Raw genomic sequence first — 25,755 nt, forward strand, 5'->3', positions numbered from 1 at the left:
GCCAGGAAACCCCAGTTTGCTGACACCAAGATGCTGCTGCTGCTTGCTCCCTGGGGCTGTGAAATGTCATCAGCTCTGCCCAGCCTGATGAGTGCAGCTCCAACAGCCTGTATGTTTATGTATGTGTGTATTTGTTGTTTGCGGGCAGCCAAAGCCAGAAAGCCTGCTGCCTCTAACTAGCACAGAGGGTTAATTTAGCCCTTGCATATTGCATCTATATTTGTCTCTCCCCCCCCCCTGCCCCCAACTGCGAGATAGTCCTCATCCTGCAATGAGAGCCTTGAGAGAAAAGGACTGTTATCACACAAGAGCCCTCATCTGGCACTTTCAGGAGCAAAAACATTTTGATCGGTTGATTTGAGTTTACCTATACAGTATGCTGCTTTCCCACAATTAGCTGTGCCCAAAGTGCCTTACAGCGAACATGCAAAACATATACCATATACAGACAAATATACCATATACAGAGCATGTCGGTAAATTAAAAAAAATACAAAAAGCAGCAATTTAACAAACACAGCAAAAATTCAATATTGCACACACACAAAACAATCTAAGTTTAAGTGCATAAATACAAAGCTAAACAAGAGTTAACTGGCAATAAAGTTTCCGGTAGTGTTCTTCTTGCATTCCACGGAGCCTGGCTTAAATACAGTTCAGGGGGGAGGGGTCCTCTCACCAGGCTTGATGATGTACAGCTGTCTCCCATATCCTTACTCCAGAGGAGGCTGACAGCAGCAAAAGGCAAATGCCGAGGGTGGCAAATGTGGTCAGTCTCTTCCCCAGCTTTCTGGAAGTACCAATTGCTGGTGCAGGTCTTAATGCCTTATTTTGTCTACCTGGGGTGTTGCAATCCTTCCTGTTCTAGAGCTGGGAAGCTTAAGCATGGAGGTCAGGGAGGCTGGAAGGATGAAGGAAGCAGCAGAGTCCTAGGGAAAGGAAGGAAGAACAGGAGCCTATATTTGGAGGGGGTGCAGGTGAGCCTTTATTTTTAGAGCCCATAACTGGCAATGCTGTGTTTTGTTTTCCTCCCCTGCTTCCTACACAGGGCACACTTTGTCAATTTTCTCCCTGACAGAGTCCCTAGCAGAGATCAGTGTCTGGCTGCATAATCAGTCTGTGGAGTGGAAGTGAACATGGCCCTTGGGGAACAGATAAGGCAGGCTGTAGCCTCACGTGCCCTTTTTGGCACTGCTGCAGCATCCAACAGATCATTGCAGTGCCAGGCCGGATCACTGGCTTCCCTGCCAGCCCCCCCTTGTTCCTTGATGACATTTCCTACGCAGCTGCTCCCAAGGCAGATCAGAGTAAGGAGCTGCAGTTGAGTTCCCGTTGGTTAACAAGTTGGCGAGTTCTTTTTGCGTCCTCTTGGAGGCTGGAAGCCAGAAGCAGATGGTGCTGCTGGTATGTGTCAGGACAGCAAACCTTTGCTGGGTAGTTGAGGGGTGCAGTGAGAGCTTCTTCCCCTGCCACTCCAGCACCTGTTCCTAGGAAGTCAGCCTCCTGTAACCCCAACAATTGGGTCCAGAGACTCAGCAGGAGCAGCTTAGTGGCTCTTTCCATAAACTAGATCTGTTCTGTGTGTGGATAAGGAGCAAGAGGAAGGCTTGGTACCACTTGCAGATTTCCTGATTTGGGACTCTGAGTGTCCATTAATTTGCTCTAAATCCAGGAGGAAAGCCCCTGTTATTCGGTTGTTGTCTTAGAAATTAGAAAGAAAATAGTAAATGTGTCGTTTTAAACTTCTGTGGCTTGAAAGTTGATTAATCAAACAATTTTTGTATGTGCAAGTAATTTGTCAGGAACTCCATAGTGAATGTGGTGAAAGACCTAAGGGAGCAGGAAGGGCTGTTCTTCTGCTTGCAGTAGAAGCTCCTGTGTCTTAGGCCAAGAGCAGAATCTTCTCCAATCAAAGGACTGGGGGTGGAGAGACAACTATGTCATGTGACTTGTTTTGGTTCTTCAAATGAATCTTCAGTTCAAACTCGAACCTCTAGTCAGACAGAGGGAAAGGAGCAAGTTAGGTGGTAACCGAGTGCCAGCAAAGTCTTGTTTGGTGGAGCTGTTTTGCATTAGCCGAGGACTGCGAGTGAGAATCTCAGCTGCTGATGGGCTGCCTGCTAGCTCTTCCTCCTCCTGCTGCTTCTCTTGTGTGAAGCAAGCGTCAAGGCAGCCTCTGGGGCTGAAAGAAAACTGTCCTTCATCTGCTCAGAGGAACTGACTTGGCAGGGGCAGAGTGAGTGGGGGGCATTGTCTAGCTGCCTCCCAAAGAAAGAGGAGACTGCCTAAGTTATCCCATGTCACACAAAAATTTATCACCAAGGGCAACTGCTCCACAATAAGGAATATAAACAAGCAAACAAATCAATTCCAGAAGTAATCTTTTTCTTTACAGTCTCTCGCGTATTTGGTAGAAGCAACATCAACTTGTGAGTCAACACCTGGACGCTGTTCTATCTAGCTGATAAGATAAAACAGAATTACAGTCAATATCTATTGCCATATGGAATGGTTGAATTTCGGTGAGAATGCATTCATTATAGATTACCTGTTGCTGCTGTTGTTTAGGATACTTCGTGACCCCATGGATCAGAGCACGCCAGGCCAGGCACTCCTCCCGCAGTTTGGTTTGTTAGTAGCTTCAAGAACACTGTCCAACCATCTTATCCTCTGTCGTCCCCATCTCCTTGTGCCCTCAATCTTTCCCAACACCAGGGTCTTTTCTAGGGAGTCTTCTCTTCTCATGAGGTGGCCAAAGTATTGGAGCCTCAGCTTCAGGATCTGTCTTTCAAGTGAGCACTCAGGCCTGATTTCCTTCAGAATGGAGAGGTTTGATCTTCTTGCAGTCCATGGGACTCTTGAGTCTCCTCCAGCACCATAATTCAAAAGCATCAATTCTTCGGCAACCAGCCTTCTTTATGGTCCAGCTCTCACTTCCATACATCACTACTGGGAAATCCATAGCTTTAACTATACGGACCTTTGTCGGCAAGGTGATGCCTCTGGTTTTTAAGATGCTGTCTAGGTTTGTCATTGCTTTTCTCCCAAGAAGCAGGCACCTTCTAATTTTGTGACTGCTGTCACCATCTGCAGTGATCATGGAGCCCAAGAAAGTAAAATCTCTCATTGCCTCCATTTCTTCCCCTTCTATTTGCCAGGAGGTGATGGGACCAGTGGCCATGATCTTAGTTTTTTTGATGTTGAGCTTCAGGCCATATTTTGCACACTCCTCTTTCACCCTCATTAAGAGGTTCTTTAGTTCCACGTGATCCACCTGGAGCGGAAACAGGCAAGCCACTCCAGTATGCCTGCCAAGAAAACTCCATGAACAAAAACAACAGATTACCTGTACAATGAATCTAAACAATATACAATCAATAGTTTAGAAAAATGAGCAAATCTATAAAGATAGGACAAATTACTAATTTAATCATAAAAGGTATGTAGAACTAATACCAACCACCATCACTTGTATGGAAAACCAGGAGAACATAACTGTCCCTATAGGTATATCTGCCAAGGGAAGAACAGAAAGAGATTCTCCAGCCTTGTATTTGTTACTCTTCCTTGGGGAATGCTGACCGGGCTCACATATTTAAAAGTGTAGTAGGGAACTGCCCACAAGCTCAGCTGAAATCAATCAAACAAATCCTGGAAACTCTATTAATGAATTCTAACCCTGTGGAGCTAACGTAAATGTGTAAATATACTTGGATTCCATTTGGGCAAGTCATCTGGTGATATTACTCCCAGTCAACTGCATCTGGCAAATCTGTTTTATTACAAAAAAACCAAAAATCGTCACATGTCATGTTGAATAAAATGTTCCACTAATGGGGCTTCTTTAATTTTACCTTGGATCTGAGAATGATGTTATAAGATGTGGGTTTTCACCTGGCGAGACATGGCACCAATATATACCAAATGACAAACATTTTATCAAATAGATCACATTCTTGGTGCCACAGTTTGTAAATCCTGTAGATTTATCAGCTGGTTTAATGATTATCTCATCCTGTGATAAACTCCTCAAAGCTGTTCTCTGTGTCTTAGACATATTGTTAAGAATTGTTTTCGGTGTGTCCTTTAATTGAGAAATCTCCTGCAAAATGGTGTTTTGAAAAGTCTGGATAGTGGGGTCCAATACTGGTGGTGTGAAATGGGACTTCAGTTGAAAATGGCTGACGGTGTGAGAAGATTCATTCCCAAAATATGCCTTATGCTTTATTAAACTTATAAGTTTATATAAATCCACTCTCATCTGAAAAGAATTATATTGGGGAGGAGGGACAAACAACAAGCCCAAGTTCAATAATCTTGCCTGGAGGACAGATTTAGTACTGCTGCTTGCGGCAGGCCTTTGGCGGACAGGAGTGAAAGTTTATATTGTGCGGCGCTATTGTTCCACCCTTAAAGGCTCTTTGTCTTGTGTTAGTATATCCCCACCCTGTGTGTTGTTTGTTGAGTTATCCCGTGGCCTCGCTCCAGATGATGTCTTAGCCTGGCTGAGTGTCTGGTGCTTCTGAGTAACCAGCTACTCAGTAACCTCTCTCTGAAGGAAAGGTTTTAAGATCATTTTCCATATGATGGATGTTACTGGGATAAGAGAATTGAGGAGGGTGGATGATATCAGCCAGCAGTGAGTTTCACTTTTTATGTAAAGGGAAAAAAGTGTCTCTTCAGATTATTTTTTCGTGGTTGGAGTGGGGTGGCATGAGACTTGCATAGGGGCGCAGTTCTCTTTCCCATCGACAACAAGGCAGTTTGTGACTTCTCTGTGGTGGCATTGCAATTTAGTCTTGCATTGCCTGGTTAACCTCTGGGTCTCTCTGAGGGAGACTTGGCCAGCGAATTTCTAAAAGGAAAACTGCAGGCTCTCAATCAGACACACTGACTATCACACTTGTTCTCGCCCCGCCCTGCCCCACTGTGGTAAAAATGTCTCTTAAGTGCATGCATATAGAAGCTGATTGTGATATCTGACAGCGATAAATGCTCTGTGCACAGCCAGAGGTTACTACTTCCCATTTCCACAACTGAGCCAAGACACTAGACATAGGTTCTAATGCTATGCTCTAGTGAGTCCTGACTCAGCTTAAATTCCTACCTTTGTTCAAAGCTGGAATAATTAGCTCTTTAATTTTAATGGCTTGGCTTTTGAGAGGCTGATTTTTTAAATAAAAAAATGATGAAACTAGAAACAAATGTTCCCTGACCTTTTAAGAACTCTAATATACTTGGGTTTCTTGCTTTTGGCAAATCGGTATGTCTTCCCCTAACAATGCAGGGATTCAAAAACTTCACCCTCTGAACCTCTCGTGGACGAAGGGCCTCAGATGATGATTGCAGGGTCCGAGATGGGGGAAGGCATCCTTGAGGTATTGCAGTCCTGAGCCATTTAAGGCTTCATAGGTCAAAATCAGCACTTTGAATTGGGCCCGGAAACTAACTGGCAGCCAGTGCAGTCAGACCCAGATCACTGTAATACACCCAAACAGTCTTGTCCCAGTGAGCAACCTGGCCATCGAATTCCACACTAGCTTGAAGCTTCCAAATTGTCTACAGAGACAGCCCTACGTTAACGTTACTAGATTTTTTTCAAAGAATCTGGGGACACTATTTTTTTTTTTAAAAAAGAGGAAAAATATATTTTAAAAAGTGATTAATTTTTTAAAAGAAGTAATATCTTCTCTTCTGTGGTCTCCTCTGTCACACGGCCTTCCTCTGGGCCCCGGCCTGCTCTCTTGGAGCGCTATCCGCCATGGAATAGGCTCAGGTCAGGCCTGGGCTCGGCCACGTGTCCTTGCCCTCCTGGTGCTCTCCTACCTCTTTTCCTGAGTGGCAGCAACGGCATGGCAAGGTTGGGGCTCCCCTCTTTTTCTCCTTCCCCCCCCTCTTCCTTCTCCTTCTCCTCTCCTCCTCCTCCCTGAGTCGGCTCCGGGGTTTTTCCGGCTTGATTTGGGTCACGGTGTGTGTGTGTGTCAGCGGTTCCCCCAGTTGACACGCCGGGCATCCCCGGTTCCCCATCGGCAGTGGTGGCGGCAGTGGCAGTCTCAGCAGCCTGGAGCCAGCCTGGTAGCGCAGTTGGCTCTGGTTGGCTTCAGGAGCTGCTCGCTGCCGTGGCACCCACCATTTTGCCTCACTGGAAGTCCCCAGGTGATGTGTCTAGTGCCAACCAATCACACAACATTCATTCCCTATTAATAAATCTACAACACTTAAAATATAAATGCAGGGACATTAAATGAAATCCGGGGACATTCTGGGGATGGATTTTGTCTGGGGACAGATTTGTAAATCCAGGGACTGTCCCTGGGAAATGGGGACGCCTGGTAACCATACCCTACGCGTATAACACATTGCAGTAATCCAACCTAAAGGTTACCAGAGTTTTCATTAAGAAAGAGAAACACCCTAATGGGATGAGATGTTAAAGGCCTGTGATCTCCCTTAAAAAAAAGCAGGTAGGTGAGGAGAGGTGAATTGGATCAGGACTTCAGTACTAGGGAAAGGGTCTTCCACTACATTATTTCCCCAGTGTAAATCATGGCCAGGTTCCATTGGCTTCATAGGAGAAACGCTGGGGAAATGGTGTGTTAGTGGAAAGAGTTAAATACCCCCTACTCCCACCCCTCAGCATTATAGCCTTGATCCGTTCTGCCTCCTTAGAACCTGCTTTAAAAGAAGTAAAAGAGATGACAGATCCACTCCTGGATCTTACCGAGTTTGGCCCTTAGTCCATACTCTCTAACATTTCTCCAATGAAAATAGGGATGTCGTATTCTATTATTATTAATTTTATTTATACCATGCCCATCTGACTGGGTTGCCCCAGGCAGCTTCCTAAATATATACAAACATATTAAAATATTTTAGAACTTACCTTTACCTATGCAGGGTTGCCTTCAGATGTCTTCTAAAGGTTGTATTATCGCATTACTCCCATACCCTCAGATGAAAATAGGGATGTCCTACCCTACACTTCAACATTTCTCCGATTGACGTTCTAAGGAAAAATGGGACATTCTGGGATCAAATTAGAAACTGGGACGGCTTCTGTAAATCTGGGGTTGTCCCTGGAAAGTAGGGACACTTGGAGGGTCTATTAGTCACCAGCTCTTTTTGGTGCAGTAATATTGGGGGGAAATGTACAGGCACTGTCTTCTGTTGAAGTATGAAGTAAACCTGCTCCCACCTTTCAGTTTTCTACCCGTTAGTGCAGATGTACTGAGAGGGCTGATATGGCATTTTTCTTTATTTTGTTAAAATTATAACTATGTAAAAGTACAAGGCTACTTGTATTTAGGTTTTTAATAATGATAGCTGAACTTCTCGGAGCTTGATTTGGAACCTGTTTGGTATTTGTGAGCTTTATTTGAGCATTCTGAAAACACTTGTCTTTTTTCAGAGAGTTCTTTCCCAGATTATAATATTGTCACATGCAGATGTATGTATTGTTTTGTCCCCTGGGTATTGGTTTCACCTGCCCTGCATCCAGCCCATAGTACCAACCATTGTGAAGAGTACTTGGAAATTCAACCCCTTGCTCCAGTCCTGCCCCAATGCCAAATACATGCAAGAACAAGAGATAGGTGGGGAACCTGTGGCCCTTTAGATGTTGCTGGATTACAACTCCCATCATCCCTGACCCTGACCACATTGACTACATTGCCTGAGGCTAATGGGAGCTGGAATTCAACAATATCTGGAGGGCCACAAGCAAGGCTTTTTTCCAGCTGGAGCTCGCTGGAACTCAGTCCTGGCACCTCCATTGCCGTTATAAGAGAACAAGGGTGAGTTCATAGTGAGCTCAAACACTTTCCCCCTCCCTAGAAAAATAGCACTGGCCACAAATTCCCTGGGTTGAGATCTGGACGGGATGAGACACTGACTGTATATGCTGTGCTTGCAAGAAATAATCAAGACACTTGATTGAGCACAACAGAGAAGAAAGCAAGTGGAAAGCTGCTTGATTGGGTAGTCTGTGGCCATGAAATTCACAGCAATCAACTTGTGTTTCATTGAGAGTAAGCAGTTATTATTAAATAATTATTATTTACTCTGCATGTGTGCCTGCAAAACAGCTGGCTTTGGAGCTTGAGTAGCTGTATGCAACTAGTCAAACCCAGAGTAGAGCCACTGAAATCGAGGAACTTCTGTTATTCATGTCCATTAATTTCAGTGTGTCCTGCTCAAAGTATTGGAGGCAACCAGGTGAGGGTTTCATTATGGGTGGTAGGATATCCTTAAAGAACTTACCAGTATGCAAATTTGCCCATGGGTGCTTGCTTTGCTGAATGTTGACCACACAGAATCAGAAATTTGGAGCTGGAAATGGTGATATAGCCCACTGCTCCATGTTGGGCAAATTTGCTGAACCAACTAATGACATCACTAGCTTTTCCTTTCCACATTGGCTAAAATCTGACCCCCACTTCTTAACATTACATGAGTAACTTTAGTCCCTAGTCCCTTAAGGTATAGGTAAAGGACCCCTGGACGGTTAAGTCCAGTCAAAGGCAACTACGGGGTGCGGCGCTCATCTTGCTTCAGGCTGAGGGAGCCGGCGTTTGTCCACAGACAGCTTTCTGGGTCATGTGGCCAGCAGGACTAAACTGCTTCTGACACAACAGGACACCATGACAAGTGCCAGAGCCCACGGAAATGCCATTTACCTTCCCACTGCAGCTGTACCTATTTATCTACTTGCACTGCTAGGTTGACAGAAACTGGGACAGAGCAACAGGAGCTCACCACTTTGCACAGATTTGAACTGCCGACCTTCTGATCTGCAAGCCCAAGAGGCTCAGTGGTTTAGACCACAGCGCCACCCATGGCCCTAGGTACAGGCCCATTCAAGAGGAGAGTGAAAAGGTTATGCACCACAATATGGTACCTCTCCTATGGAGGTTCCTTTGTGTGCCACTGACTCCTAATTCCCATATAACATTTATCACTTTGGCAGTGCTATAAAGATAGTCTATTGACCCAAATGTGTTTGGTTAGCTGGTAAAAATATACTCTTCTTACACCTCTTAATGGCTGCTGAAGTCATCAGGTAGGCCAGAAGTCCAGGCAGCAGAGCGATCACACATCAGGATTTTGAGGTGAAGGAACCATGGAATTAAAGCAGCTACGGATTGGGATTGGGTGTAGAAAATGAGGTCGTGCCAAAATTTCAAGTTCAGTTATGCAGCAAAATTTCCATGGGGTTATTTTTAAAAACTGTTTCTCGAGGTGTGGAGAGGACATAACATTTCCCTCCAAAATATCATTATTTTTTGGTGTGGAGATTACCTTCTATTGTGAAATTGTTATCCTTTCCCCCACCCTTGACAAACTGAACGATGCATGGCAGTTGCCTTTTTGAAGGAGGCAAAATGTTTGCCTCTGTGTACAAAACAGGGCCCTGTGTATGTTTGTGTGTGTGTGGTTTCACAGAAACAGTGGCATAGCGTGGGGAGGGCTGGGGGAGCCATGCCCCCCGGGCATGCTTTTTTGAGGGGGCACAACCAGGTGTCCCCACAACAGGCTCCGGCATCGAAGCTGGAGCCACAGAGAGAGAAGTTGCAGCCTTCCGGGATGGGGTGGCAGTGATGCCTCCCTTTCCATATGGCCAGCGAAGGGACACCTGTGCGGGCCCCGCCCCTGGGCTGGCCAGGAGGGAGGGGAAGGCTGCCGCCACCACTAGCCACCAAGGAGGGAGGAAGAGGGCATGTCCCGGGGCAGAAATGGTGGGGAGGCTGTGGCAGCATCACTGCCCCTCTCCTCTGCTAGGCTATGGCTCATGTGTGCTGCTTTGCGAGGCTGGGATCCGACAGTCTGATCCAGGGCCGGATTTAGGTTTGATGAGACCCTACGGAGCTCCTGAAGGTAATGGGGCCCTTTATATGTCCAGCTGTCCTTTGTCAACAACAAATTGTCGCTGTTTTTTGTGTTGAATATATGCTATATGGTAATTTATGGACCTAATAGGTATCTAAATCCATTTGCACATAACCAAACATGTATTTTATCAAAGTAATTGTTGGACTGAAATTAAGAAGAAGTATATTAATAGTGAATTTTTGGGAGGGCCCCCAAGAGAGTGGGGCCCTAAGCTATAGGTTGTTTAGCTTATACGTAAATCCAGCACTGGTCCGACCCCAGCCTCACAAAGCCAAGCAGGGCTGCCAGGGCAGAGTGAGTGTGCCTTTCAGATCAGCCCGATCAGACTGATTTGAAGCCGCGGTGTCAGTGACGAGGGCTGGGCTGGTGTGGCTACAGCGGGCTCCCTCCACACACCAATGTGCCCCGGCGCTCTGCCCCCCAGTGTGCCTGCCCCAGGCTGTGGTAGCACATGCTATGCTGCTGCTAAGAAAACCACAACCAACTTTTTTCAGCTCATTACTGGTGGGCTTTGAGGAGAAGTTGGTTACCCCATTATTCACCCCTAATCTGTTCCAAAAGGACTCCAATTTTATTATTTAAATAATAGTAGTTTTATTTATGCATTTTCAAATTTAAAGTTGCACACATTTATATACATGGATTTATGTATCCAGTCTGTATGGACTCCCCAATCTATCCTTCAGTGACATTCTAGTTCATACTCTTCGGATTGCTGCACCCCCAATACACTTCCACCCTTTTTCTTCCTCTCTATTCATTTATCTTGTCCATTGCTGGTCCTAAGTTCATCCCACCTGGAAAGTAACCGTCTCTTTTTAAATATTTTCCAAAACAATCCCACTCACTCCAGTTTCTTATTTTGGCCATTAAACCTGCTAATTCCACACATTCTATTAGTTTATGCAACTATTGTTCCTTTGTCAGAGTTGCCTCCTCCGTCCAGTACTTTGCATAAACTATTCTTGTGGTCACTGTTGCATAAAGAAATAAATTTTAAACGTTCTTTGGAATATTTCCCCCTATTATTGCTAAAAGGAAGGCTTCTGGCTTCTTAGGAAAGGTGAGTAAACAATTCCTCCTAAACCATTCCCCAAAATTTCTTTGCAAGAAGGACTCCAATTTTAATACTAAAGAAAAACAGACCCACTCCCCACCCCCCAGCAAATCCATCTTTGTCACTGTGTGTCCCCTTGAAGTCTGAGTGTGACCATTTTCTAATACAAAACTCTTCTGAACCCTCACCCACACCACAACACTATACCTTCACAGTGACCTGAATCATAATCTTGCACTGACCATTTTTGTCTCTTTGTTTTGCAGGTCGGATGGGGAAAATTCAAGAACTGTCAGGTCAGTTGCACTGTTTCTTTTAAGAAAAAGAAAAACCCATTCCCTATCTCTCCCCCCCAACCTTTCCCTCTCTTCCTGTTATGTCCACCCACCCACCCTTATTGCTCCCATCCCACCCAGAGACCTTCGTGGTTTCTTATGTGTGGTCTCCCTGGATAAATTTCTGAGTTTGGATCTTTTCCTCCATGGAGAAAGAGTTAATACCTGGATGTGGCTTCGACTGAACACACACTTGTGGTAACCAATGGACAGGGCAGAGATAGGTGTCCTTGCCCATGGGAGATGGGTTGTTTCTCCTTAGATGAGAGATAGAATGGCACACAGCAGGATGTGGAATGGCAGAGAAAGCATGCTTTGATTTAAATTAGATTCCTGTAGTCTTCAAATATCAGGCATGGATGTATTACTTGAGTAAGGTTAATAATAATGAAAACAATGCTAGTGATAATAATAAAAGACACATTATTAGTAAAACATATAAATACTCATCAAGCACCTATTGCTTTACATTGAACAAGTAAATAACCTTGATCTCTGCCCACTGGATTAGAAATTAAAGCAGACATGATGCATGGAAAATGAAGGAGGGATAAGAATTATTATTATTATTATTATTATTATTATTATTATTATTATTATTATTATTATTATTATTATTATATACCCCACCCATCTGGCTGGGTTTCCCCAGCCACTCTGGGTGGCTTACAGCATATCTAAAAACGTAGGAAAAACATCAAGCGTTAAAAACCTCCCGATCATAGCTGTCAACCTTTTCCTTTTTTTGCAGGAAATTCCCTTATTATAGCAGTAGGGAACAGCAGGGAGGGTTGACAGCAATGCTCCCGATACAGAGATCAAGGGGATAGTCCTGGCAGGGGGTACAATTTGTAATCCAGCAAGCCAAACACAAGCTGCCACCCATATATTAGGTGCTCGATCAGGTGCTTGACAATTGCTGTTTTGATACTTTCCTAGGCAAATCAAGAAGCACAGTAAATTCAGTGAGGCCTTGGGAGGCTCCTGTGATTTTGGCAAGGCCTGGGCAAGAGAGCTGCAGTGCCCCTTCCCCCCCCCCCCAATACACATATCCACCATGAGAAGCCTGGTATTGGCCGGCAAGAGGGTGGTTGCAGCTGTGCTGGACTTGCCAGCCTGGGATTCACTGCTCCTTTCCTAGCACTATCAGGGATTGCCGCCGCTGCCACAATCTTGGGGAGGGGAGTGCAGAAAATAAGTACAGAAAATAAAAGGGAGGCCTAGGCTGGCCCAGCTCTGTAGAGAAGGAACTGTTGCTCTTCCTCCTTGCCGCTGCTAGCCTGCCTCCTGCCACAGGCTCTGTCTCCTTCTTAGGATGCTGCTCAGTCCCCCGTGTGACTGCCAGGCCACCAGGGCATGTACTGTGTGTAAGAGGAAATCATGCCCAAGGGATAGCGTGGCATCAACAGGGCCCTGAGAGATGCAGGGTATCAGCGGTTTGTTTGGGGAGCTCTGGCTGGCCATGGGCCCTCTGGTCAGTGCATGCGCCCTGCCAGATGCTCCACTATGCTAACCAACGAAGCTGGGCTTTGTATGGCGGATGGACTGTGTTCAGCTTTGTTGGCCACATGTTGTGTGGGCTTGGACCATCTCTTGGGTAGAGAGGGTAGAGTGGCATAGACAGTGGGAAATTTTCTATTCAATGCAATCTAGTCCAGTTAAAAAAATGACATGGAATGAAGCAACTTGGGGCTCTGACATGTGTGGGGTGCAAAGTACTCATCTGTTCTAGTCCCAGCTGTAGTACAGGTGAGTGGGAAGTAGTTAGTGACTGCCACAGAGCTAAGAAAAGATTACAACATGTAGCCTTTACCTCTGGTTCCCATTCAAAAGCTGCCATTGGGTCATAGGATCATTTTTAATTTGTTTCATTTATTACATTTCTACCCTGTCTAAGTAACTTGGAATTGACCTACATAGATTCTCTTCAGCTTCATCATTTTGTCCTCACAACATGCCTATGAAATAAATTAGACAGAAAAATAGCCATTGGGGAAGCCACCCCATGAACTCTGTGGCTAACTGTCGCTACACCCCTCTGCCACATTGGGCCACTTTACCTTTGCATTGTTACGGGCAACCCCTTTTTGCCTGGGATTGGTCACCACTGATATGGTCACATTCAGTTGCAAATTGGATGTGCCAAGAAAGTTGCATTGGTCCTGGGATCTGTGTTGGCAACTCCTGTAGCAAAAATATTAGGAATGCTGACACCAACTCCCAGGTAATAGAGACCAAGATGGCAGAGGGGAGAGGAAGAGGGGAAACACAATCTGCAGAATAGGAATGCTGTGGTCTGTAGGCATCCCACAGTGTCTCACTGTAGTTTGCACTTCCAGTGACATGGAATTTGTTTGTATCATAAAGGTAAAAAGGTAAAGGTAAAGGACCCCTGACAGTTAAGTCCAGTTGTGAACGACTCTGGGGTTGCAGTGCTCATCTTGCTTTACTGGCCGAGGGAGCCGACGTTTGTCCACAGACAGTTTTTCTAGGTCATGTGGCCAGCATGACTAAGCGGCTTCTGGCGAAACCAGAACAGTGTACAGAATCGCCGTTTACCTTCCCGCCGGAGCGGTACCTATTTATCTGCTTGCACTTTGATGTGCTTTTGAACTGCTAGGTTGGCAGGAGTTGGGACCGAACATCGGGAGCTCAGCCCATCGTGGGGATTCAAACTGCCGACCTTCTGATCGGCAAGCCCTAGGCTCTGTGGTTTAGACCCATAAAGGTAGGGTTGACGTATTTCAAAAAGTGAAAATCCAGACACAAAAGTTGTTGAGCTTTTCTTGGCAAAGTGACATTATCCCCATGGTTTTCAGATTATGTCTATATTTTCCCAGCTGCAGATTGGCTTTGTAAGAGCTATTTTGTTTTGGCTATTTTGCTGACAAAAGAGACTATTCCCTGAGGGGAGGGCTACAGGTGGAGTTCTGCACAACAGTGGCAATTTCAGTTGTGAGTCTCTCAAAATACTGTGGACACCTTTTGAGCCTCCAGCATGGAAGCAAAATGGTCTTCCTGTACTCAAAACACCAAGATCTGAATCTTCACTTTGCTGCTAACTTAGTCATGCAGATAACTTCACCATTCTAAGTCTATATCTGCGCTTTGGGAGTGTGGGAGCCTCTATATATCTATACTGTCATTTCTTTGGGGCAAAGACTGTGCTTCGTTGTGTATCTTGTGTCACTTCTCCCACAGTATCTGAGGTCCCTGATTGGCGAGGCTCTCCCAAGTAGTTGAACGACCAATTGTATTAATGAATAAACTGGTAAGCTTTCAACTGTTCTCTTGTAAAAGCAAAATACATCTGGAAAGTCTAGTGCCAAGGCAGAGCCGTCTCATCCATTGGGGCTGGTGGCGCGGCGCACCAGGGCGCAATGGCCTGGAGGGCGCCTCCGCCCTCCAGCCCCGCTGGCAGCGCCTGCCGGCAGTGCCCTCTGACTGCCCAGCGGAGCAAGGGAGCTGGCCGGCCACGCCACGCCCTCCAGCTGCCCGGCGCAGCGCGAGCTGCCTGGCTGCGCTGCGCCATTCGGCTGCCCCGCGGAGCGCGGGAACGTGAGCCGGCCACCCTCGCCTCCCTTCCCGGAAGCGCTGGAAGGGCAGAGCACAGGAGCGCGGCAGAGTGCGGGAGCAGAGCTGGCCAGCCGCGCCGCACCCTCCAGCTGCCCGGCGCAGCGCGAGCTGCCTGGCTGCGCTGCGCCATCCGGCTGCCCCGCGGAGCGCGGGAGCGCGAGCCGGCCACCCTCGCCTCCCTTCCCGGAAGCGCTGGAAGGGCGCGCAGAGCCCCGCGCCGCTCCAGCGCCACGCCCCTCATCCCCCGCTCGTCCACCCCCCTCCCAAGGGGCGGCAAGCGCGGGAGGGAGGCGGCGGAGAGGCGGCATGGTGGGGGCACCGGAGGGATAGCCGCGCCAGGGCGGCCGATCTTCTTAAGACGGCTCTGTGCCAAGGTATATACAAAACAAAACAAAACAAAACAAAACAAAACAAAACAAAACATTCCTTCCAGTAGCACCCTAGAGACCAACTAAGTTTGTTCTTGGTATGAGCTTTTGTGTGCATGCACACTTCTTCAGATACACTGAAACGGAAGTCACCAGACCCTAAATATAGTGAGGGAGTGGGGAGGGGTATTACTCAGAAGGGTGGTGGGTATATACAGATAAAATCAACTATATCCACACTGAAATGTGTGTGTTGTGTTCATGCATGCATAAGAGCAGTAATTACTTTCTGGTTTAACTAGGGAAAATATTTCTTTCTATTCCAAGCTTAGTCAAGGGAATTAAATCCTATGGATTGGAGCAAGGGCAGGGAAGTTACTGCTTGAGCTCTTGGCTTCTGTTGTCAACTTTTAGGATGTGCCCGAGTTGTGCTATTTCCTCCATCAAGTTGGATGAGCAGCTGGGTAGGGATGGGGCAAAGTTGTGGGTGGGAAGTAAAGCCAAGATGACTTGAGACTGCTTTCTTCAGTTCTGACTAGGGAGTAAAATGATGACTGTTCTGTCCCCAGGGTTCTCCACTTCAGAATCCTAAAGCACTTTATGGGTAAGAGCTAGCAGCTAGGAAACCTCCCTGGTTTTTCTTTAGGGTGCGCTCAAATATAGTGTTCTTCCCTTGGGGAGGCTTACTTGCTCCTGGTAAGAATTAGGATCATGTATTTTAATTTCTGGCCATTGGGAATGGTGCCTGGTAAATTGAGGAAGCCAGATTTCCAGATTTTCTAGCAGCTGCTAGGAATAGAGGGCTTCAGAAGCCGTCCAGTACTTTGGCCACCTCAAGAGAAGAGAAGACTCCCTGGAAAAGACCCTGATGTTGGGAAAGATGGAGGGCACAAGGAGAAGGGGACGACAGAGGATGAGATGGTTGGACAGTGTTCTCAAAGCAACTGGCATGAGTTTGGCCAAACTGCGGGAGGCTGTGAAAGATAGGTGAAAGATACTCGGAGTCCAGTGTGATTTTCATGCTCTTTATTCAGCTCATAGTAGTGAGGAATGTAGTTCCCCCCAAACGTTTGCTTTATATACACTATTTACACAATGGGCCCCACGTGATTGGCTAATTCCGGGATACTCCTGTATGCCAATCAGAGTGCGGATTCACTTCCACCTGGAGCTGGATTGGGTGGCTCCTGCAGACCAATCAGACTCCTGCAATCTCAATCCTATTGTTCTGGGACCAGTCAGACTGCTGCAATCTCAATCCTATTGTTCTGAGACCAGTCAGACTGCTGCAATCTCAATCCTATTGTTCTAGGACCAATCAGACTGCTGCAGTTTGGATCCTATTCAACTCAGTACATAACACCCCTCCCCTCTAAGTTCCAGTCCTGCCTGGGAGGTTGCATCCATAGTCCTCAAGGTACACTGGCCGCCTACGTGTGCGTTGCGGCCTGGGCTGTTCCCTGGTCAGGGGTTCTGGTTTAGGCTCGTGTTCCAAGGCTGCTGGTTGTGATGGGGCTGTTTGGTCTGGCGCAACCAGCTCGCTCTGTCGTGGCTCTGGTTCCGGTGCCCTTTCGGCCTCACGGGTCCTCTCAGTATTTACTGATTCTGCCTCCCCTGCCGGCCCCTCCTGTTCTACGGGTCTCAATGCCCCACTGTTCCCTTGGGACTCCTCTGACCTGTCCTCCTCCTGGTTTTCTCCTGGGAATCGTCACCGTAGCTGGTCGCAGTGGCGGCGCCAGCATTGCCCCCCCTCTGTTAGCACCTCGTATGACACGGGGGCCGTCACCCTGGTGACTGTGGCGGGTACCCATGCCGGGCCTGCCCCAAAATTCTTTGCGTACACTGGATCCTGGGCCACAAAGGTCCGGGGGTTCCTGCCTTCCCCCACCACTACCTCATCCTGAGCTCTGTCAGGGTGGAGGCGGTCCAGTCTGATTGCGAGGCGCCGGCCCATTAGTAGTTCAGCGGGGCTCCGGCCAGTCGTTGAGCTGGGGGTGCTGTGCTGTGCTAGAAGGAATGTGGCAAGGCGGTACTCCCAGTCCCCTTGCGTCATGCGGCGTAGGGTGTCCTTGGTGGTCCGCACCATGCGCTCTGCTTGGCCATTGGTGGCAGGGTGGAATGGTGCTGAGCGGATGTGGCGGATGGCATTCTGCGCTGTGAAGGTCTGGAATTCTTCTGACGTAAATGCGGTTCCGTTGTCTGAGACGAGAGTGTCAGGGAGTCCATGGGTTGCAAACAGCCTGCGTAGTACCCGGATGGCTGCGGACGTAGAAGTGGATGGTACCAGTGCGACTTCCAGCCATTTGGTGTAGGAGTCCACCACTATGAAGAATGTTTTCCCCTGGAAGGGGCCCGCAAAGTCCATGTGCAGGCGTGACCATGGTGCTCGGGCGGACTCCCAGGACTGCACTGGGGACCTTGGGGGATCTGGGCGGGATTCTTGGCAGGCCTGGCAGTGTTTGACCCAGGTCTCTATCTCTCCGTCAATCCCTGGCCACCATACATAACTCCTGGCGAGGGCCTTCATTCTCACTACCCCTGGGTGTGTCTCGTGTAGGGCAGCAAGGACCCTTTTGCGAAGGGGCTCAGGAACGACGACCCTGCTTCCCCATAACAGGCACCCCTTGTGGGCCGACAGTTCATGTTTACGGGTTGCGTAGCCAGCGAATTCTGGCCCGGGGCTGCTGCTGGGCCATCCCCTCCACACCCAGTCCAGGACCCGGGAGATGACCCTATCTTTCTTGGAATGCTGTGCAACTTCTTGTGCCTGAATAGGGCGGTCGGGAAGCAGCTCCAGGCTCATAACCTCTTGTGCGGGTGCTGGGTCGGGGCCTGTTTCTGGTAGTGGTAGCCTGCTGAGGGCGTCTGCGTGGCCCATCGCTTTCCCAGGGCGGTGAATCAGTGCATACTGGTAGCCGGCAAGGAAAATTGACCACCTGAGGACGCGAGGAGACAGCACTTGGGGGGTCTGCTTTTCGGGGGCAAACAAACCAAACAACGGCTTGTGATCAGTCACCACGGTAAAGGGCCGCCCGTACAAGAAATCGTGGAATTTTTTTACTCCCTTCACGATTGCCAGACCTTCCTTGTCGATTTGCGAGTAGTTCCGCTCAGCTGTGGTGAGTGTCTGGGAAAAGTATGCCACTGGCACCTCTCTTCCATCTGGGAGTTGGTGTCCAAGGACAGCACCGATGCCGTAGGGTGAGGCGTCACATGCTAACACCACCGGCAGCCTCTCGTCGAAGTGGGCCAAGACCGAGTTTGAGACGAGCAAGTCCTTGACTGCCTGGAATGCGGCCTCCTGGCGCTGGCCCCACACCCAAGGGGCCCGCTTGTCCAGGAGTCTGTGTAGGGGCTCTGCTACTGCTGCCTTATGGGGAAGGAAGGCATGGTAAAAGTTCAATAGCCCCAAGAAGGCCTGAAGTTCAGTCTTGCCCTTGGGCGCTGGGGCATCACAAATGGCCCGTACCTTGTCCCCAGTCGGGTGGACCCCTTCTGCATCCACCATAAATCCCAGAAAGTCCACCTGGGGCACTCCCAGTAGACACTTTTCCCGCTTCACCTTGAGACCCGCTGTCTGGAAACGGTGCAGAACGGTGCGAAGGCGATCCTCAAACTCCTCTGCCGTGGGCCCGGCAATCAACACATCATCGAAGAAGGGGGTGACGCCAGGAATCCCTTTAAGGAGAGAGTCCATTAGATTCTGGAATATGCCTGGTGCCACGCTGACACCGAATTGCAGCCGCTTTACCTTGAACGCTCCCCTGTGTGTCACAATCGTCTGTGCCTCTGCTGTGGCTTCATCTACTGGCAGCTGTTGATAGGCTTGGGCCAAGTCCAGCTTGCCAAACAATTTTGACCCAGCCAGGGTGGCGAGGACATGGCTGACCACTGGCACTGGGTATGCGTGGGCCGTGAGGGCCTTGTTTATGGTACATTTGTAGTCTGCGCAGATGCGGACCGAACCATTAGGCTTGACGGGTGTGACGATCGGGGTTTCCCAGGTGGCATTAGGCACAGGCTCCAGCACTCCTTGCTCCACGAGCCGGTCCAATTCCTCGTCTATACGGGGTTTCAGGGCGAACGGGACCCGGCGGGCCTTGAGCCGGACAGGTCGTACTGCGGGGTCCAGCTGTAGGGCAATGGGGGGGCCCGTATACTGTCCCAATTTCCCATCGAAAACTGCCGGAAACTCCTTGCATATGGCGTCCACATCCACTTGTAAGCTAGTGCGGTTCACCCCGGTGACGGCTAGCCCCAGTGGTCCAAACCATGCCAATCCCAGTAAGCTAACGTAGGAGCCCTTGACCACGAGCAAGTCCAGTTGCCGCGTCCGCCCTCGATATTGCACCCTGAAGGTCCCCACCCCCATTGTGGGGACCTTACGTTTCTGGAAGTCCCGGAGGGTGAATGGGGCTGGCCTGAGTTTGGGACCCCCACTAGGGCACAGTTTCCTTAAAGTCCGTGCCGAGATTATGGATAAGGTTGAACCTGTGTCCAGCTCCATGCGGCACGGGGCCCCCTCTATCTGTACCTCTACATAAATTTTCTCTATGTTGGGGTGGGGCAACTGGTATACCTGGTAGTCCGTGGTCTCCGTCGAGTTGCCTTGGTGCGTTGGGCCCCGGGACCTGGGGCTCTTGGGGCGGTCATCTGATGCCTGGCGTCGGATGGGCCGAGCCCGACACACCCGGGCGATGTGGCCTGATTTTCTGCACTGCCTGCACTCGGCATTGCGGAAACGGCAGGTCCTCCTCTCGTGATTCTCTCCGCAGCTTGCGCAGTTCCCTCCTTCTGGTCGAGGCAGCTGTGGTGTGTGCACGGCTTGAGTGCGCCGCTGTACTCTGTGCACCTCCTCCCTGTCTGATCCTGAATCGTCGATGAGGTCCTCGTGGTGGACCCTTGGTTGGGACGGCACGCTCGGCCGTGCCTCTTGCATTGACCTCTCGGCGGCTTCTGTTGCCAGGGCCTCCTCCAGAGCGACCTGGAACGTTAGGTCCTTCTTGGCATAGAGGCGTCGTTGCAGCTTCTCGTCCCTCAGGCCACCGACGAGACGGTCACGCAGCATGTTCTCCAACTCTGAGAAGTTGCAGAACCGAGCGGCTTGGCGGAGGGAGGTCTCAAACCCCGTTATGGTTTCCCCCGGGGCTTGCCGCTTTGCATAGAAGGCATTTCGACGAGCCACCACCGAGGGCTGTGGCGAGAAGTGCCCCTTCAGCCGTTCCACGATTGTTTTGTAAGGAACGGTAGCGACATCATCAGGCGCAAGGAGAGGCCGGGCGATTTCGAATGTCTCCTCTCCGCAGATGCTGAAGAATATCGCCCTCTTCTTGGCATTGTTGGTGACCCCTTTAGCTTCTAGAAGAAAGGTGAAACGGGTGGCGTATCCTTCCCAGTCTCCTGATGCTGTGTTGAATGGCGAGAAGCTGCTGTCCGTTGCCATCTTGAGTTCCTTGGGACCCGGAGCTGAAGCCTGGATACACGGTGCGAGGCAGCTGTGCGGCAGGTGGCGTTGCTGCGGTGCTGTGTGTGGCAGTCAGCTCAGCGGGATCCCATCCTCGTCGCCAGTGAAAGATACTCGGAGTCCAGTGTGATTTTCATGCTCTTTATTCAGCTCATAGTAGTGAGGAATGTAGTTCCCCCCTCTGTTTGCTTTATATACACTATTTACACAATGGGCCCCACGTGATTGGCTAATTCCGGGATACTCCTGTATGCCAATCAGAGTGCGGATTCACTTCCACCTGGAGCTGGATTGGGTGGCTCCTGCAGACCAATCAGACTCCTGCAATCTCAATCCTATTGTTCTGGGACCAGTCAGACTGCTGCAATCTCAATCCTATTGTTCTGAGACCAGTCAGACTGCTGCAATCTCAATCCTATTGTTCTAGGACCAATCAGACTGCTGCAGTTTGGATCCTATTCAACTCAGTACATAACAATAGGGGTGCCTGGCGTGCTCTGGTCCATGGGGTCACGAAGAGTCGGACACGACTGAACGACTGAACAACAACAAATCTAAGCTTTTTGGCCCTGGGGGCTCCATGCCAATCGTGAACATGGCCACCAAAAGCTGGTACCTCCACACACACATCTCCCATACACCAGAGCATGTGCATATGTACACACAGCATATTCTGGGAATACACATACATTGTATGGGTTTATCTACACCACATACTTTAAATCTGGCTTAGTAGTCATTCCCAGGAACTGGGGGAATTGCAACTGGGGAGAGAGGGCAGGGATAGATGGGGCTATGCTAGACAACTCAGACAGAATCCCCAGCTCCTTTACCAAATTCCAGTTCCCAGGATTCTTTGGGAGTAGGCCATGACTGCTAAAAGTCGTATAAAATCAATTTAGCGCAGCTAGGCTCTTAGCAACTGTGAGTCTTGTAAAGAAGTCCCCCCCCCCCAATTCCACAACATTTAGGTAAAGGTAAAGGGACCCCTGATCATTAGGTCCAGTCGTGTCCGACGCTGGGGTTGTGGCGCTCATCTCGCGTTACTGGCCGAGGGAGCCGGCATACAGCTTCCGGGTCATGTGGCCAGCATGACAAAGACGCTTCTGGCGAACCAGAGCCGTGCACGGAAACGCTGTTTACCTTCCCACTGGAGTGGTACCTATTTATCTACTTGCACTTTGACGTGCTTTTGAACTGCTAAGTGGGCAGGAGTTGGGACCGAGCAACGGGAGCTCACCCTGTCGCGGGGATTCAAACCACCAACCTTCTGATCAGCAAGCCCTAGTCTCTGTGGTTTAACCCACAGTGCCACCCACAATATTTACTAGCCTGCAAAAATACCTACTAGCCTGCTGGGGGCTGACTGAGGAGATGGAGAGCTATGTCCCCATCGCAGCTGCTGTTTGTAATACTGTGCTGGTGTGGAAGTTGAGGCTTCCTTCCTCTGGCAGCCCTCTTGGCTTCTGTGCTTGAAGAGGGACAGAGCATTCTCACTCACATCCATGGAACTCGGTGGAGTCACCTGCATGAAGTTCTTTATCACCTGTGGCAACTGGACAAGTGCTTAAATACAAGGCTGGTACGAAATTTCTATGTGGGAGGTGAGAGATAATGCAACCCTAACAGTAGAGAACTTGCCCAAAGCCACACCTAGAGTTTCATGGCTAACCTCCTAAATAAAGTCAGGTTGAAATCTAGCCTCCTAATAAAGGCAGAATATCGCCAACATGTTGCCCCACTATTGAACGAATTGCTCTGGTTGCCAGTTACCTACTGGGATAAATTTTGATGGGAATCAGGCCTTTAGTGTTGTGGCACCTGCCCTTTGGAATTCCCTCTCCTTGAACATTAGACAGGCTCTGTCTCTGTTGTCTTTTAGGCACCCTTAAAACTTTCTGGATGGTCACATGGCAACTGTTGCAATCCATGTGTAATTTGTAGCCCCACCACCCAACCCCCCCTGTAACTTTTCGGATCCAAATGTTCCAGGGTTTTATTTAAATCCCCTTTTCTTTGTGCTGCAGTGCTAGGGTGTCCTGGCAGTGTGCCAACTTAAATTCACTTCTTGGCAGGGCTTTTTTTCAGCTGGAACTTTCCGGAACTGAGTTCCGGCACCTCTCAGGTGGGCGCCATTGCCATTACGAGAGAACAAGGGAGGTGTTCCTGGTGAGTTCTGGCACCTCTTTTTACAGCAAATAGCACTGCTTCTTGGTGATGCACTTCCTGTTGGTGGCATTTTGGTGGAAATGAGCAAAGGCTTAGCATATCTTTATACTTTAGAAAAACGGGGAGAGAAGTTTGCACTTGGGCGCCATGGAACAGTGCTGCTGGGAGAGCTGGCTCGCTCTCTTTTGCTACTGGCATTTGATGGAGCTGGCTGGAGGTGGTGGCGGAAGTAGATGCAAGCATGTGTGTGAGTGGAGTAAGGAGTAAGTGAGGACAGTGATTGTTTCCCCCTTCTGCCTTCGCTCTTGGGGCTGCAACTACATCTTTGCCCAACTGTGGGGTAAAGGGAGGGAAGAGGACTAGCAAGGAAGGGGAGGGTGACTCCTGAAGGAGCAAGAGGAAGCGCCAGTGGCATCAGGAGTAAAGAGAGACACCCGCAGTCGCCTTAAGTTTTTGTTGGCAGCTGTTAGTGGTGAGTAGGCGACCCGATTCCTGATTGCATTCCCTGCCCTAAAAGTCTAGATCTCTCTGGAGTCTCCACCTCTTGCTTTTTATATTTGTGTGTCTCTTTTTCTTCCTTAAACAACATGTTTACACATAAGCAGAGTTATACAGGGAGAGCCAGATGCCCTGGAGTCATAGTGCAACTAACTTCTGCTGATTTAAAAGGGTGGGGGGTTGAGGGCAGCCGGGGGGGGGGGGATGGAAACTGGAAGTGTCAAAGGGGGCCAGTGTGGAGTCAATAAGGTGCGAGGATTGAAGAACATTTTTTAAATGGGCAAAGCAGCAGATGGTCTAGAACAGGTCTGCACAACATTTGGCCTGTGGGCCACTTGCGGCCCGCCAAAGGATTTCAGGCAACCCACGAAAAATGCAGAGGATGTAAAAGAAAGTAAATATGTAATGAGTACTTTGTCCATCCCCCGCTTAACCCACCTTCCACTAGTCACTACTGTGCCCATCATGCAACTTGGTGAATGGGTTGCCACTATGCACGGTCTTCTGTTTGTCACATGACCGGCGACAACCAAACACTGTCAGTCTGTCTCTAGTGATTTTCATCAGGGAAAACGGTGGAGGCCATTCTTCTAATCTGGATACCTTATGGCTACTTTTTGCATAGAAAAAGACGTGGGGAGTTCCCAAGCAAAAGATTCAAACATACCATTAAAATACCATCTAACCCTCTTTTCCATCTCTGTCTCCTTTGTTTGTGGGGAATGTGGCAAAAAGTGTTGGGACTGCAGTTATGGCAGGGGAGGTTTCCCTTCACATCTTGCTCTGTAATGTTTTGTTGACAGCAGGATAACAAATTGCTCCCCTCGTGCTGCATTGTTCCACTGAGCTGTTTCCATCTCTGGTTGCTTTATTGCAATGCTGCAGTCAGCCCATGTCCCAATGCGACAGCAGGCGAGCATGAATGGATTGACACATTGCTGCATCTCACTGGAAGAAAAGTTCAGGTGATGTGGCAGAGCATTGTGTGGAAACTGCAATGTGGCAGGACCATATTTTCATAGGGTGTGCTAAAGAAAAGGCAGATTTTTTATGCTTATCTGCTGCAGAAAATTGTGTGAGAATGCTGTGCTGTCCACACCACATCCCATAATGTGCCATTGTTTGGCATGCTGCTTTCTAAAAAGGTAAATCTTATGCAGATCGTACCTCATTAAAGAAATGAAAAACATTCTATGATTCTATTATTTCTGTACTTAGTCTGTTTTGCTAGGTATTTTATGGGAGCAATTCCACAAATTGAAATGTTACTCTAAAGGAGCAACAGCCACCCCACAGCCCAAAATTCTCCATTGAGAAACCACAGAGCACTGCAAAGCCTCTGCACAGCTCCTGTTCACAACCCACAGCTCTAGTACAAAAGGGTTTCTGCTGATGAACTCCCCTTATGGGTGAAGTGTTCCTTATGTTTCCTATACTGCCACCCTTGGCGGAATACACAGTCTGCTGCCTCACCTTTGGCTCATAACAGACCTGCTTTTGATTATGACTGGGCATCGCTGCTAAGCAAGAACAACCCTTCTGATCTCTCCAACAGCACAGTGGAAGTGTGATGGCAGGCAAGCTTTTCTATATGGCTGTTGTATCATGGCAGCAGTAGGGTAATATGGTGACTACTCTGGAACGGTGTGTGATATGACTTGTTTGGCCTGATGTTCTTTCCGATGAATTTGTGGGAAAGCCGGGGAAAGCATGTGATGGCGTTTGGTGAGAACACTGCTGTACAATGTGACTTTACTGCAGAACAGGAAGCTCTGGGGTGATTCCTGGTGTTGGTGCTCAAAGGATTGAGCCCAGTACATTGCGGCAGGAGGAGAAAGGAATCAGTTTGTCTTGGCTGTTGCTGCACCAGCACCCACTGAGCGCCAGCAGAACATGTTTGAACAGCAGTTTAATGGGCTGCCAACACACCCAGGCCGGCTTTATTAGCTAAAAGCCTGTCCTTGCTGGGAGCGTTGCCAAAGTTTAGCAGGAGTTTGGCAGACCACGTCCCTGCAGGGGTCGGAGGCAGTGTCTCCGGATAGCTAGGACCAGAGTTGGAGCTTCCCAATGGTGCACGGATGGTGGCAAAATCCAGCAAGGCCAATAAACTGCTCCAGCCTAGTGGTAAGGCCTTAGGGCTTACTGGATACCCTCACCTGCCCATACTGACTGCTTTCCCATCCCTCCGGAAGATGAGCAAGGAGAAGTGGGGCATTGGATCACAGAGACTGTCACCTACCGGTATCTTAGTACTGTCCACACTAACTAGCAGCAGGTCCCTAGGGTTTCTGGCCGGGGACATTCCCAGCCCTGCCTGGAGATGCTGGGGTTGAGCCTGGGACCTTCTGCATGCAGAGCAGATGCCCTGCCCTTGAGCTGCAGCCCTTCCTAGCTGTGAAT

General features: G+C 48.9%; 1 protein-coding gene across 6 annotated transcripts in view; it reads left to right on the forward strand.

Moving 5' to 3' along the window:
• The window catches only part of IQSEC2 (IQ motif and Sec7 domain ArfGEF 2), a 158,219-nt gene that overhangs the window by 15,489 nt on the left and 116,975 nt on the right, over positions 1–25,755 (forward strand). For all 6 annotated transcript variants that reach the window (XM_033172704.1, XM_033172703.1, XM_033172706.1 and 3 more), the window contains one exon: positions 11,212–11,241. In XM_033172704.1, coding sequence (XP_033028595.1) covers positions 11,212–11,241 — 30 coding nt within the window. The remainder of the gene's footprint in view (positions 1–11,211; positions 11,242–25,755) is intronic.

Source organism: Lacerta agilis, chromosome 16 (genome assembly GCF_009819535.1).
Source record: "Lacerta agilis isolate rLacAgi1 chromosome 16, rLacAgi1.pri, whole genome shotgun sequence".
In the NCBI taxonomy this organism is placed as follows: domain Eukaryota; kingdom Metazoa; phylum Chordata; class Lepidosauria; order Squamata; family Lacertidae; genus Lacerta; species Lacerta agilis.